The sequence below is a fragment of the Plectrocnemia conspersa genome, unplaced genomic scaffold (assembly GCF_051122295.1).
Source record: "Plectrocnemia conspersa isolate PC_06_02 unplaced genomic scaffold, ASM5112229v1 ptg000012l, whole genome shotgun sequence".
Taxonomy (NCBI): Eukaryota; Metazoa; Arthropoda; class Insecta; order Trichoptera; family Polycentropodidae; genus Plectrocnemia; species Plectrocnemia conspersa.
The window spans coordinates 952,659-969,867 of NW_028277176.1; the positions used below are offsets into that span (position 1 = coordinate 952,659).

At 29.3% G+C, this 17,209-nt stretch overlaps 1 protein-coding gene across 5 annotated transcripts in view; it reads left to right on the forward strand.

Moving 5' to 3' along the window:
* LOC148227885 (acetylcholine receptor subunit alpha-like) overlaps positions 1-17,209 on the forward strand; it is a 299,478-nt gene that overhangs the window by 197,895 nt on the left and 84,374 nt on the right. For all 5 annotated transcript variants that reach the window (XM_088200522.1, XM_088200523.1, XM_088200526.1 and 2 more), the window contains one exon: positions 4,037-4,205. In XM_088200522.1, the coding sequence (XP_088056648.1) occupies positions 4,037-4,205 (169 nt within the window). The remainder of the gene's footprint in view (positions 1-4,036; positions 4,206-17,209) is intronic.

A 17,209-nucleotide genomic window follows, 5' to 3' on the forward strand; every position in this document is an offset into this window, starting at 1 on the left:
AGTCAACATAAATTCTACGGCAAAATAATAAATAATCAATAAATTACATAAAGCATATTCATCTGCACAAGGTAAAAAATTCCTTCCTAACTTAATTACGAATATTTGTTTCAATGGACGCTTTCACTTTATAATTTGGGTCGACCATTACATGAATCGACGCCATTCTCGAGCATCGTCCATGGTCGCCATTCGCGCCGTTAAGTGCGCGCTAAATAACGTATTCGATGAATAATTAAACAGGGCCGTAAATAAAATTTCGCCTCACTTTGTGGACGGCAAATGCCTTTGAGAGATTCTACTAAGTTTTTACTTACGTATACGTTACGTTACATCAACGTACTCGACTTCGACATTTATTACTCCAGTGACGCTTAGCGCTCGGGTTAATAATTAAGCCCAATTAAATTTAATTGTATACGTTATTACATATATAATGAGCTGAATAGTTAAAAAAAATAGTTCAATTAATTTATGTAATCTTAATCAATTAATAATCCAAATATCAAGTCAATAAATAATACATATATACATATATTATACTATTGCTATTTTTGTTTTCTATTTACTATGATTCTTATTTGCCCGTTAAAAATTTATTAATAAATATTTTATTGTTCTGATTAATATTTTATTGTTCTGGCAACAGTCACTAGCTCGTGTCTTCTCATACAAAGAGTTGTTTTTGTGCTACTGAGAACTCTCTTCAGTTGTGTAATGTGTGATCTATTTATATTTGTATTGTTCAAGTGGTCATTATGGTGACCTTCAAACTATGACTAATATCGCAGGTATTTAAATCCTCTTACAATACAAATACATTATTTAAATGCAATTTTCCTTTAATGGTTGCTCGTGCAACGTCCTTAATTATATTTATATTGTGTAGGTTCTGCACATTTATTTACAAAATAAATATCATATATACAATTGTTTCACGAGCGTTGCTGAAACTTTACTTATATGTATATCGCTTACGTTTTTATATAATATTATATTACTTTATTGTAAAATATTCCATGAATATCCAATATGCACCATGCACCCATTCAAGCGCTTGACAGCAAAGAATAAATAGAGTTTATATTTTATTCCATAAATACACTATACGCCGTGCACTTGATGTAAATGGACGGCCATCGATTACGTCAGCTCGAAGCGTCGGCTAAAAAGGTTTCCCGTCGCTGATTTCCAATGCAAGATTGATTCTGGACAAAGAGGCCTCTCAAAGCATCCTCCTAAGCCACGATCGCTCATAATTTATATTTAATCCTAAAGCACGAATCCGCTAGGATTAAAAGGCTTTTTTTACAGACTAAGGAAGACAGGGAGCGATCCCGCAGGAACGATTTGGTTTATTCAGTTGATCAATTATGTATGTGTAAATAATCTATCGAACTCGATTTACGATTATGTCCGGTTTTATTTTCATTGGGTCTACTAGTTAATGAATACTTGAGTTGATTGTTGGGCGTCACTGGAATCTAACTTTGGTAAGATGAGATTTATATTTTTTTATATCCTAGCCTATTATGGGAGACTTATTCTCATGAACAAAGTTTTTTATTATCAATACATAATAAATTAACTTGATTTGTACGTCAAGCTGGTTGTTTTAAAAATAAACTCTTGAGACTTAATTCGTATTTTTAATTAAATGTTCATAATATAATAATATTATGCAAAGTTCATTCCAGATTCATTTAAAGACAAGTTTTGGGTTAGCTAAATTATATTCATAAATTATTTTTATATGCAAATATTTACATCAAGTGCAAAATGCACTTGATGTTAATTTTTAATTATCAATAATGTATAATATTATATAATATAGTTAAAACTATATTTTATAATGCTAGACCAATTACATTATTCAGATACCAACACAAGATAAAAAAACATCTAGTAAAATAGTTTTAGTCGAAGCATTCTTAAATGTATAAAATCCTTAACGTCTCGCAATCTCTCGCTTCTTTGAAAATGTGCAACTGAAATATTTTCAATCGCAAATTGAGCTGAGAAAAGCCAGAGTACGTCGACCACATTTATATCGCGCCAGTGCCCCACGGTTGGCCACCTCTGGCCAACTTCCAGATATTGTTCGCCGCCCTGAGTGCTACCGATTGGCGCCTCTAGTTCTGGCCATCTATTTTTGCTCTCTCATTTTTCTTTTTCTCTCACCCATACATTTACCTATCTATCTATAATATTAGGGGAAATACACGTAAACATTTCGTGTTTTTATCTGAATCGCAATCAATGGCGTAATCGACTGCTGGGGCCCTAATAAAACACATCGAAAACTTATTGTTGTGTCCATCCGCAATAATACCATTTACGAGCTGAAAGCAATAAAACGAGAGACAGAAGACCGTTTGATAAGTTTTATTCCAAATTTTTGGCTTTGTGTGAAAATGTTTTGGACGCTTCTGCTACTCCCGTGGTGAGGTTAATTGCATGCTGATTGGTGTGCTGGATATGATGTGAACTGTATGATAGCGTCTGTACTGCTATATAAACATACATATAATACACGTGTTCATATTTTATTTAAAGAAATATTATATCTGAATATGTTTTAAACTTACTTTTCTTTTTACTGACATTAAGTTATTCTTCATGATATAATAATATTTTTTTAACACGATCGAGCATATGTATTCAATAAAGCATTTTTATTGTTGCTAAGGGGGGAGGGGTCGACAATCCAACGATGCTCGGCAATAAGCTACAAGCTATAAAGTGACTTCCCCAAAAAAATTCCCTTCTTACTAAAATTGTTATCGCCTATCAATAAAAAAATTGATTGTTCATACTGTTTTCAAATAATTTATTAGATAGACATTTACTCTTACAAAAAATATTAAATTATTTAAAAACAGCAGCTATTCAAAAAATTAAAATAATTCGTATCTTCATTACAAAATTTTTTAAGAAAGTAGAGTTTAATGTTTTAAAAATTCACATTTTTGTCATTTTTATGGATTTTTAAGAAAAGGATATTTGCTGTAGTTTTAATTTCGTCAGAAAACTTATTTTAAAAATAGATTATAAGTTTATTTTCCTGTCAGATCCGACAGATTTTTTTTAAATTGCGGCAATTTAAAGCATAAAAAACTTTCACCTTCATTTATAAAATCTAAGAAATGAGCAAAAAATGGGTTTTCACTTTTTTTTTTTAATTTTTGTGAGATAATAATATATAATTTGAGAGCAAAATAACTGCCGTAGTTTTAATCATCTCGACATACAACTTTTTCTAAAAATATTTTTTGCAAACATCTCAACTAAATTTGATAGTCAAATTTTACCGCTATTTTTATTCAAAATAGTGCATCAAAAAAATTGAAGCTTCAATTAAAAACTGTAAATAAAATATAATTAGCAAAAAAAATATATAAACGTAGGAATTGAAATTATTAATTGTATATATTTTTTAATTAGTAACCCAAATAAAATAGTTTTAGAGAATAATTAGCGGTGGTTAAATATGTTATATATTAAATATTAAAATTATATAAAAATATAAAAAATAATTTACACACTTTTATATACATAAAATTTGCGACCTTGGTCAGAAAAAAATTATTTTAATTCTCTCAGCTTTGTAAAAGTTTAATTACATTTTTCATCTTTTCTTGCAGTTAAATACAGTTTCATTACTTATTGAAATGTTATATCATAAATAACAATAAATGTCACAAACGGTCAGTGGCGCGGCGCAGCGCGCAACAGCAACTGTCAGCGCAGACCAGACAAAGCGCGTTATTTATCTCGATAATTTTTTTTATGTATTAATTTAAGTTACTTACATAAAACACAAAATCGAAGATTTTCGAGAGTTTTTTTTTTGAACGACTCGCGATTACGTCCCTTATTATTAACCATAGCTTCTAAAATGTCAGCGCTCGAAAACGCTTCTTCAAATCAAAAATCATCAAAAAAATCTTGCAATACATTTTAAACTACAATACAAAAATTAATATCAGGTAAAAATATTTTATTATTGACTAACATTACTGATTTTATTTTACAGGAACGAGAAATTCTACACATGCTGTGACGAGCCTTACCTAGATATCACTTTTAACATCACCATGAGAAGAAAAACACTTTTTTACACAGTCAACATCATCATCCCGTGCATGGGCATCTCATTTCTCACGGTGTTAACATTCTACCTACCTTCGGACAGCGGAGAGAAGGTAAATATAAATTTATCCAATTAAGCTTAAATCCTAAATAATATTAAAATCGAAGAAAACGTGTTTTCGCAATTTGTTTCTATAGGTATTTTAAAAACGCAAAATATAAGGTAATTATAAACAGGGCATTAAAAATGTATACTCAGCCCGAGGGTATTGAAATTTGGAGCGGGATTAAGTGCTAAATATATATTAAATGTAAGGGCCATTCTGTGAAAACAATAAGGTTTGACGGGCTAATATTGTATGTATAGGATTATTGGAGATTGCGATCTTTATTTTAATTTGAACGTACCTTATTAAAAATACATAAAATATATATTTCATGTTATAGTCCAATTTAGTGATCCCTAGTAAAAGGTCAGGCTAATTCTCAAATATAATATAATATTATTATCGGAATATGGGTGAAAGTTTTCGTAAAGGTATTAAAAATTGACGTGTCTGGAGAAGTATGTTTGAAAAATGCACCCTATGTCCCGACCTCGTTCCCCAATCATCCCTTAGCGTCGTTTGGAAGACAATAAATCGGGTAGACGTGTGCTGCCTATAAAAGCGAACGTCAATGTCGCGAGATATTTTCACAGAATTTTCACATTTTATCTCTACTATAGATTCGTATACAGTGGTAGTAAAGCATAATATATAATATAAACTTTATAATATATATAATTATTTAAGATCAAAACTTAAAACTAATTATAATTAAAGTTGACTAAGTAGTTGAAGCGTGAAATATTCTCCTAATTTGTTGTTGTTTAAAGTCGAAAGATATTTTTAATTGTAATAATACCATAGACATATAAGTAAAAGTCACTGCTAATTAAATCATACTCAATAAATTTTTTTTTTTAATAAAACGTGATAATATTTTAAACAATTCAATTCACGTATTGCAAATAAAAAGAGCATTAAATGATAAGTGATTATTTGTTTAATTTACTTTCAAAAATCCACTATATTCTAATTCACATCAACGAACTAATACGTATTTATATAGACACATGTAGTACCTTTACCTGACTATCGGATCATTACAAAAAATTACCTCTCGATAATCAGGATTTTTTTTTACAGAATTGGGATGTAGATGTACAACTTTACTACCCATTTTTATAACAACTATATATAAGATATGCGTGACTCACGCAATCTTCATGTCATTTATAAGATCTGGTTGAACTCGGTAAGCGGCTGTTTTCTTGGTCTTAATGGTAGTTTCGGTCGATTTTTGACGTAGCTCTACTCAGTGAGAGCTCAGCTAAACTCTTGATATTCTGAGTCGAGAGCAAAGTGGTAGTTCTGTGGTTAAGTTCTTAGGAATGTGGCAGTGTTTTTATTTATATACCATTAAAAAAATGCTTTGCCAGTCCTCTGGCTATGATTTAGATCGGTACGTATTGGACTCTTTGTTTTGTCTAATCCTCAATAGCATCTTACTAATACATATTCAAAATTATTATACTGTGCTATTAAAGGATCCTGTACCTACTCGGCGGATATATTAAGCACTAACCCTAATTTTTTTGTTAAAGTAAGGTCTAACGGTTTTAGTGTACTATGTCAAAAATATTATTGAAAAAAACTCATATTGATATGATTAAAACTAATTTTACAATAATATGTAAAAAAAATCAGAAAAACTTTTTTTTAATTGAATTTTAAATTTGAAAAATTTTTATTCCATTTATTTTATTTTATACTTTATGATTATTATTTCAGTATTTTTTTTAAAAATATAGTTTAATTTTATTAACGTGGGTTAAATAATTATTACATGCCACTAAACAAGTTATTACTTTAATTTAACAAATATATATGTATGTATATAAATATACTTAAATAGCATTTTATTTTGTATTTAAATCAAGTAAAGTTAAATGTATTTGAAACTAAAATTAAACAATTATTATACCTTTCTATATTAAACAAATTATTCAAGTAAACATGAAACGCAAATTAAAGTTTTATTGTCCTTATTTTATTTTCAAATGAAAACTTTCGTTTTACAGTATTTTTATAATTATATTCTTTCTCTTAACATATATAATATATCCTATAATATGAATTCAGTCTCATTATTATTAATGTTATGGATAAAATTGGATAAATCTGCCAATAAATTACACACTACCTTGCACGTCGTCGAAGCGAGACGAAAATTGATACGTGTTCACATTTAAACTTTTTTACTATTATTATTATTATTATTGCCACATAAAAGTAAAGAGAAAACACATGGCGACGTCGCCGCCCTCACCCCAGATACGCCCCTGGACAAAACGGTGCGAACGGAGAATAAATTTCAATGTAATGGCGAAAGCTCGACATTTTTCTCAATCGCTAAAATGAGGCTTTCGAGCATTAGACGTCCGCTTGTTTATGACGATACACGGATATAATTACTCTGCGGAAACATAAAAAGTGCCTCGAAACAAACTTTCATTGGTATTCAAGACGTGCGAGATAAATACAGGATGGCTATAAAAAAGTTCTTATTATGTTTTTAAAAGGTATCTCTCAGACACAATTTTCGGGTCAGGAAAGATATCAACCCACGATTATTAAATTGATATTTAATATCTTCAACGTCCAATTTATCTTATAAGTTTACACAAAGCGTTTCACAAATAGTGTTTTGTAAAATCATAGAGCTGAAAATAAATTCAGGTTAATCGCTTTACAAGCAGGTTAAAATATCATGCTTTTCAAAGTATTTTTTATTTATTTATTCTATTCCTCCCTGTGATGTACATCGAGTGTACATGTCATCTAAGTGTATGAAAATTAATATATGACACATAAAATTTTTAATCAAACTAATTTTTTCTAGTATCAATAATATTAAAAAATATATATCAATAAAGTGCTATTATTTTCACTGTCAAGTCGCGCGAAATAAATGATGGTAGATGAATTTTGCTTTTATAATTATATAATTACTTTGCATAAAAACATAAAAAAAGAGTACCTAGAAATAAAGTTTCATTGGTATTCGAGTCGCAGTTTGGGTAAAAATATGTTCGGGTCAGATATGGTAATGGGGAACCTTTGAGTCAATAGTTACCTCGTCCCGACTACAGTTACGCACACTAACCTTTTTTCTGGCGTTGGATACAAATATAGGCACATGTATGTATTTCGACATAAAGCATATTTTCCGCGTCTCATGGCTTTGAAAATGTGTTTTTTGTAATAAAAAAGGGGTTAAAACGGTTTAAACCCTCGTATCCTTGTAGTATGTGCGTTTGTGTTTTTTTTGTGATTTACAGAGAGATTCCGTGTCGACAAAATAAAACTTTCATATTAGGGAATACATTTTTAAATAATACATCCTATTTATTGCATTCCGTTGGATGTTGATATTTCAAAAAGCAATTTAATATTCAAAACTTATTATATTACATATATTTTTCTACTAATACTACTTTTTGAAATATATTTTAATTATACGTTGACATAAATGGCAAAAGATCAGCGAATTATGAAGCTTAAAGGCATTGATATAAATATAGAGAAACAACTTATAAAATTATCGTAAAAATATATTTTTTTATAGCTTTTTTATTATCTTCAAATCTGGTTTATACTAGGTTTGTATATAAATATTGTCAATACTTAATAATTTTATTTTAACCTATTAGCCATGCTTAATAACAGCAATAAAACCCAAATTAAAAAAAATCTTTTCTTAGAACAAAAATAAATATTTTAGATCGCCTAGAACATGAAGATAAATTATTTTTAATTCAAAGAAAATTGACTCTAGCGTTTAAACATATTCTTAATAAAATGGATTTTGATTCCAGCATAACTTAGTCTTGAAAGGAATTTTTAATTTCGATTTGTGTGGAATTTGTCAATTTGTCCCAAGAAGGTGAAATCTTCTACGCTTAAGGCTTATTCGAAATGTATTTGGCCCGAAATCGTTATACAGGAAAACAGAATTACACAGATTTTTTGCTATTTTTTTTAATTTATCAATAGAATACAAAAACATTATTAAAAATTGAAAGGGTTCAATAAAATATATTTGATTTCCAAAATGTGCCAATGTTTTTTTTTTTCTTAGTACAATAAATCTATTTTTTTATTTAGAAATTAAATATAAATAATTTATATTTATTTATTGCACTAAAAAATTATCTAAGAACAATTCTTAGATAATATTTTATTAGAAATATAACACTGTGAAAAAAATACATATGTACGTTAATATTAAAGTTGTTGTGTTTAGCTTCACTGCGACGCGACACTTTTAATACATATGCATTCGTACCAGTCTCGTACGATGCCTCGCGCTTACTCGCGTGTTTAAGGACGAGAGTGAGTGAAAGATAAAATAGGGTGATCAGATTCAGTATACACGAATACGGGACATTTTCCAAAGTAAGATCTTTTCATATTTTATAATATAAGGGCATATTTTGGAAAACAAATATATTTTAATAAACCAATCGCAAAATTTTTTTTTTTAATTAAAGAAAATTTTTTTTGAACCTTTTATGAAAATCAATATTTTAAATTGTTTATTTTTAAATTGCAACTCCTTATATTGTGGTACATTAATACCTTGCACATTGTGGCACTGCCCCTGTTACTGATCCTATATGTAGATAAATTCATAGATAAAAGGGTCAATTTAAAAATTTTAATTTGAATTATTTATTTTAATTTTTTAATTTTTATATTAGACCCCCCTATAATATGCAGCCTAGAGCCCTTACACCTGTTGCACCACACTGGTAATCGCCTCCTTGTGTACCTGAAGGTATAAAATTAGGAAGACGTGTATATAAAATTATATTTTCCCTTAAACAAAAATCATTTGAGTTAAGCTATGTTAGGTTACGCTACGATAGTGAGGTTATGCTACGATACATCGTAGCATAACCCAACATAGCCCAACTTAAAAGATTTATGTTCAAGATAAAATAAAAATTTATGTACACGTGTTTTCAACTATACACCTGCAGGTACACATAAAGGTGGAGGCACTTGCAGGAGTGGTGCAACAAGTGCAAACTACCCAGGCTCCACAGTATAAAAATTTGCAATTTGAAAAAAATAAAATAAAATTTTTTTATGAAATTAAAAAAAAAATTTTTGAATTTTAAAATTTTTTAAAAAAAATTTTAAAATTTTTCTTGAAAAAAAAATTTAAAATTTTTTTTATAAAAATTTAAATTGTTTTTTTTTTGCATCTTTTTATACTGTTGAACCCTAACACCCTGCAACTTGTTTCACCGCCTCTGTTACTGCTCCTATATGTAGATAAATTCATAAAAAAAAAATTCAATTTAAAAAAAAATTTCGAATTTTTTTTTGTTTTATTTTTTTTTTACCCTTTTAAAATACGCAGCCTAAAGACCTAGCACCTGTTGCTCCGCACTGGTAACCGCCCCCTTGTATACCTGAAGATATAAAATTGAAAACACGTGTATATAAATATATATTTTCCCTTTAGCAAAAATCATTTGAGTTAGGCTATGTTAGGTTGTGCTACGATAGTGAGGTTATGCTATGATAAGTCGTAGCATAACCCAACATAGCCTAACTCAAAAGATTTCTGTTAAGGCGAAAAAAAAATTATATACACATGTTCTTAACTTTACACCTTAAGATACATATAGAGGCGGTCACCAGGGTGGTGCAACGAGTGCAAGGTACCTAGGCTGCATATAAGAACACATTTTGCCTTAATTCCTTATAAAAACACGTTTTGCATAAAAAGAATAGGCTTATAAATATAATTTACTCAAAATTAAGGACACGCTAACTTCCGCTGCTTTTATTATATCAGTATAATTTTTTCGCCAAAAATTAGACCTTGTCAATATTCAAGATATATTTGCTAGCCAGCTATATTCACTATTTGTTTCAAAATGCTAGCTATTAAAAAAATAAAAAAGTCGTATTTTCGTTAAAAAACATTTTAGAGAAAATAGTAAAGAAAGTAAAACTGTTTTTAATAAAAATTAAAGCAAAATAAATATTTAAAAATGTTTTTCTTACATTTTTGTCAATTATATGTTTTTAAAACACGATCACTGCCGCTTTTAAAACATTTAATTTTTTTTTTTTAAATAAATTTGTAATTTATTTTTGTTTAGTTTGTTAACCTTGTTTATATTTTATTTTTAAATGCCTTGCCTTAATATTGAAACATTTATAAAAATGGTGTGTAACTTAAGTTGTTAGTATGACCGAAATATTTTTGCAGGTAGTTTTAGCCATAATTTTGAAAAGTTAACAAAAAGTTAATCGTTTTTTGTTGCTGACTTTCGTTTTAGTCTATACGAACTTTATGTTTAGTTGCGCGATTCTAGATTTTATTTTTTGTTATATTTAATTATTTAATTATTAATTTTAAATATTTAATAAACATTTAAAATGCAATAAAAACGCGATTCAAGTAAAGCTAAAAGGGCGAATATAATTTGATTGCATTAGCATATTACATGTTATTGACTAAATATATCGAAAATTAGAAAACACGTTCATTGTTCACGACACGCTGTGCAAAATGCTTTAAAACGGTGCAACAAATGTGATTATTACAAATTAAAACCAAAAACTGGAAGAAAATGAAAAACAAGTACACAGGAAGATCGAATCTTGATTCGTGAGTTCCTTTAAAATCATCGAAAAAGTCTTCAAAGCTGGCTGCTGAAGTCTCTCCTTTGAAGCTTCTTCCATACGCTTAGAGAGACTTTCTCTCGCTGGCTGACCTGCATTGCGTATTATCTTTGTATCAACACCACCCCCTGATCTTTGAGTGGTATATATGTTGCTTCAGACGCAACCTTGGCCCTCGGTTCCCCTCATTGATGATTCTTTTGCTCTGCTTGCACTACCCTTCTATGCTTTGTTCGTCATTAGTACTGCCTCGCGCCCTCAGACGGCCAGCCCGAGAGGTGACAATATTTTTTCGCAGATCATTAGGTATCTACAAACCACAAATTGCTGACCTTTGCTGATATAACTAATATATACATAAACACAAATAGCACAACTCTATAAAAATATTAAATTTAAGTCTTTCTAACAACCCACGCATATACGAAACAGAAATAAAATGAATTAGCTGCTCCATTAAAAATATGTTTTGATCGATTACGGTATATGCTTCATAGATTAAAAAATAATTTTAATAATCATTCAATATTTTCTGACTAGCATAATCTCGCACAAAGCCTTGGGTATAAGGCTTTCTTTTCGGCCGATACGATCAGAGAAAGTGATAACTTCCCCTATTTAAAGACTGATATTGGAAACCTTTTCGTTCAGCATTCCGAAACCCCCCTTCACTTTCATTCAAAAAGTTTTCTTATCAACGCAACCTTTTCAACTTTTCGACGAGCAATATCGAACACACCTCGGTGTGACGACGGATCCTTACGAGAAACTCTTCAAGACTATAGATATTTCAAAGTAGATATGAAATTGCATCGATTTACTTACTTCTTAGTTGCCGAATCGATAGTAATTAGTTTGTTTGACCTACTTAAGGATATATATTATCATATACAAATATATACCAATTCAATACTATATTTTTTATGTTATCCGCCTTCACTGTTGATAGAGGATTGTTATCCTTATTTTTCAGTGTATATCCATTGTTGTATTATATGTTATTCATATTATATCCCTTGTCACAATACTGTCAAGAAACGGCCCCCATGTTAAACGGAATGTGTTGATATTTATTCGTAGCTGGCAATTGGCTTCATGTAGCTTGCTTGTCACCCACTTTCTAAAATTGTCTACCTTTCTTATCTCCTGAAAGGTACAGTTTGATCTACAGTTATTTGGTTGCTTCTGCATTTAGAAACGTGTCGTCAAATTTAATAGAACAAACGCTTAGGAAATTGCGCTTTACTGTATATGTCCTTATATTAACCGCTCTTTTACACTCGACTAACAAAGAATAATTGTTTGTCCAGTATAAATAATAAAATATTAGACACATACAAAACCAGCATTGTCTGTTTATCTCAATTGAATACGTCGTCGTATGAATTATACCAACCTCAAAGTAAGAATTTACATATAAAGCGATAAACCCGAAGCTCTTAATATCGCACTATTTTAGTTTTCATCTACTCGTTTTTAGTTCAGACCATTATGTGATCATCTTCATGATCACAACATTTTTTCTTTAATAAAATAATTGTATTTAAAATGATTTATCTCAAAATAATTTTATAGGCGTTATTTTTTTATAAGAATAATAAGATGTTTCGAGTAGCACATATATAATTGAAGAACCATTTAATGTAGCTCAATTTTAATCATGCATTTTTCACATTCTACGCGAGCAACTTTCCTAAATATTATTTTCATAAAAATTGTCACTAAAAATCATAAAAAAAACACTACGGTTTATATGAGATTACTATAAAATATTTTTTTAATTTTTTTTTTTCAATCTATATATTTACTGAGTGGTTATACAAATCAAATTTCAATAATTGTCATAGGTTACATTAAGTTTTATTAGATTTTCTAGATTTCCATAAATATATGATAGGTATACAAAAAAAATATTAATTAAATAAAGTTCATATGTGTATTATTTTTGGTACTATGTTACAAACTCATATTTTAACATACGAAATCATAATCTTATTAATCACTTGAATATTTGAAATGTTGACATGAAAATAATGAGAAAGTCTTCTATAATACAAAAAAAATATTTCAAGCCAAAATTTGTGCTTAAAAAAATGCTCGTATATTATATAATACGTATACACAATATTTCGCGTACATCCAGTGTTGTTTAATATATTCACACGGACATTCATCATACTTTCCTGTCGTCGGTACAGTGATTTACTCGCTGCCGGTCTTCCACCAAACAGCGGAAGTTTCGCAAACGTCGATTTTATTGTCGGCGATGAAAAATGCGATTTGTTTGGTTTGCAAAGTGCTTGGGACCTTTTGCTTTCGCGAATGAATAGCCCGTAAGAAACTTTCCCGGGATAAAGAAGCGCATTTCCATATCAATATTACCCCTATCGACGGCATACTGGAAACCGTATTTAAATAATTTTAATAAACGACCCGTATTTTCATATCATCCTTATCCTGCATAAAGTTAGGGGTAAATATCGAGAGTTTACAATAGAGTTAAATCTAACGTATACAAATACAAAATAAAATAGGCGACTCTGTTTTTATGAACTTTTTTTTCATTCGGATTTAGATTCGTACTTGTTATCAATTAAATCATCTAGAATAATATCAAAAAATCCACCTTTTGACTCTCCACATTTACCATACTAAAAAGTAACTAAAAACGTATCGTTTCAAATGTTTCTCAAATTGCTGCAAAGTAAACGTACGTCACTACAATAGAAGACCTTATTTGAAGAGCAACCTTTGTTACAAAAATAAAAATAATACACACAATAAAAAATAAAAACCAACTTGAATCGTTTTTCAGACATTTTTACATTGACTGTTTCTCCCGTAAAACTTAAATAAAAAATTCGATCGTGCTATTTGGGAGCGTGTAGTTTGGGAACTAGAAAATACTCTTATTTTGCAATACGTACATACGAATCAGGCGCATCTGGTGATCTTTAGCTTACTCACACAATAAGTAACAGGCATCCAAATAGCACGTCCGCAATTTACCGTGTTATTGGAGGTCTACTGTACATGCATGTATACATTACAAATATTAAAAAAAAAATCAAAACAATATTAGAAAATAACACAATATTTTTTTTATAAATTTATAGCATTAATTAGCTAAATATTTAGTCTAGGTAAGGTTTTAAAAAATCACAACCAAATTACTAAAATGGCGGTATACAACAGATTTATTTTTTAAATTTAAAATGCATTTGCTCAGAAATTATTTAAGCATGTTGCACATTTATTCTTCATTTTTCGAGTAATGTAATGAATTGGTATCCCCTCTATATTAAAAAACGCACACGCACAAACTAGAGAATTTTTGTTCTGTGTATGCATGTGATGCGTTTGCTCTTATGTTTTTGCGGCGTTTTTTTAATATGAGCCGTGCAAAAAAGGGTCGAAAATTTCTAATAATTAACATTCAATACGATATATTAATATTAAAAACGGAATTTAAAACATTTTGTTTACAAAATAACCGTTATGGTTTCAATTTTTCGCAGGACTGTCTAAAATATTATAGTTTTTAGGGATTTTATTGCTAACTGGATATCATTGGCCCAGAAACAAATTCACTGATGCCAGGACGAGTACAGTAGTAAATAACTTCAATGACAATGTCAAATTAGGCAATAGACAATTAAATTGGTCCATTTCTTTATAATATGAACAAATAGTTTATGATTTTTATTCCAAAAATATAAATATTGATAAACAAATGTTTCGGTATTATGGCCATTATTATCTCAAACCATTAATAAATGGCAACCCAATACGTTTTGGGTTCAAGCAATGGGCAATATGTGGTGGCGAAACTGGATATTGCTACAATGCTAAATTATATCGAGGGAGATTACCAAAAGATGGGACCAGGCACGTCACTCATAATGAAAAATATTCTAAAATCGATAATATATCAAACTGTTCCTTATATTTCGATTACTTTTTTACCAGTTAAGAGTTGATGAAAATGCTAAGGAATAGAAACGTTGCTGTTACTAGCACAGTGCAATATAAACTGTTCAATAAAATATAGTAAGATTAAATAAGAAAATTTAACTATAGTAGTATATATAAAATATATAATCGAACCTATTTTACAATTAAAACCAACTCATATCTATACACCAAAAAGAACGGGAATAAATCTGTAAGGTAATGGGTTAAGATCAAAGACACTTTAAGTCTTTATATGTATAATTCGAAAAAGCTTTGACAAATCGCTGATGGGGATAACTGAGAATAAATCGCGTAATCTTATGAAACATATCCTTATAGTATTGACGCTCATTAGAAGAAATAGATGCATCTATTCTATCGATCGTTAATCAGGGGAGTCAAAAAAATTATGTTAATTGATGCAAGGTCTTGATAAAAAATTATATGTTTTAAGTTTGTGGTTACTATGCAATATTGAGTGTCTTACACGATTTTTTTATTCCTTATTGCGCTACTTTATATTTAATGATACATCTCTCTTTCGTTGCTTAAAACCACTTATTATTATATAAGCAATACTATTATCTTTAAGATTTCTATGTTAGTGCCCCAAACACTGATCCTTTACATAGATAGTTGCAAACACTTTGCAGAGTGCAAGGCTCTGATAAGGATGTATTAATAAATTACGTGTTTTAAAACTTCAAATGACTTCGCGGTCTAAGTTTTGACTAACACCAATCTGCACCCTAAAAAATCTGATCAGTGGAAATGCGACCCCAAATTAAGCCGCCCCATTCGCCCGCTGGCAATTAATCACCGCGATTTTTCACCGTGTCATCCCTTCGCATTCGGCACGATGATCGATGCAGTCTTCCAGCAGTCTTATCGGAAGGCTGCAATCGACCGTTACCCGTAACGACCCGCTCGGTCGTTACAGGTAACGACTCGGCGGTAACGATAAAACGACGTGTTTAAACGCGAGAAAACGTAAAAACTCAAAACGCCCACCGAAAGGTAAAAACTACCCTTTTATACACCGCACACATCACGCACAAATGAACCTCCTTATCTTTCTCTCTCTCTTTCTCTCTCTCTCTCTCTCTGCGACTAGACTATCTTAGATAATCGCGGCTGTATCTTAGATTATAGCCTTAGAAAAGTGCCACCGTAAAAAATGAATTAGCAGTATCGCGCGATAGAAGAAATAGTTTAAAAAAAAAAAACAACCTTCGAAAAAAGATAAGAAGAAGATCACTGACACTGATTCAAAGTAATTTTTGTCAGGATGGCAGATTATCTAGTCACCGTATGGTACAATTCCTGTAAAAATTTATTTTTACGGGTAAAAAATGTTGTGCTTTACTATAATATATGTATTTATAGAATTTACATTCTACGACTGGTTGCATAATCAATTGTGTAAATAAAATAAAATATATAACGATTAAATATTAATTATTAAAAATTAAATTAAAAAATAAATTTGAGGTGTGATAATAAAATATCAAAAAAAGTGCCCCCTTTAAAGAAACTCTTAGAGTAAGTTGTAAATTTGTTTAAATTAAATCTCTTAAGTTTTAAATTGAAATCCGTTGCAATATTCTCAAGGAATTTTGCCATATTAAAAATATATTTGAACAAGTAAAATCTTCGTTCTTATATTTACTACAATTTGGGTCGATATTTATGTATGTAAATATTATAGTTAATTAATAAAATATAAATTAAAATGAATAATATATGTATTATCGTATGATTCATTAAAACAATAGCTCTTGTTATATTTAGCTGGCAAACGAATCCTTATCGAAGATATAATAATGTATTCATTCTTGTATTCTTGATTTTTAGTTGACCGGCAATTGTTTGAGAAAGCTTTTTTTACTATTCGTCATTCCTATAGTCGGTCATAAAACTTATATCGTCAAAAGAGATTTAATCAGAAATCGCTGTCCCATTTTTAGTAGTATATTAACCACTTGTTTTGAAGATTGCAGCGGTTGTAAACAGCGGTTCTTTGTCCACACATATTGAGCATCTGATTATTACTGACAGCTCCTATGTCCATAACGTCTGGATATTTTTCTCAAGTAATTTAAAATATATAATAATCTAAATAAAATAAATACAAAAACTAAATAAATGAAATTAATTTTAAATATTTAATTTCTTATATAAATATCTCTATATAATTTATTAAAAAAATTAAATATTAAATAATAAACTTTCTAAACTAAACTAAAATAATAATTAAATTTTAATAAAAAAAAAAATTTTTAAATTAAAAATCTAGTAATAAATTTAAATTAACACTTCGTTTACATCATTTTCTAATTATTAAGATAAAGAAATATTTCATTTAAAAAGTCCGTATTTATGTTTTTTATTCTTAATAAGCAGTAAAATAT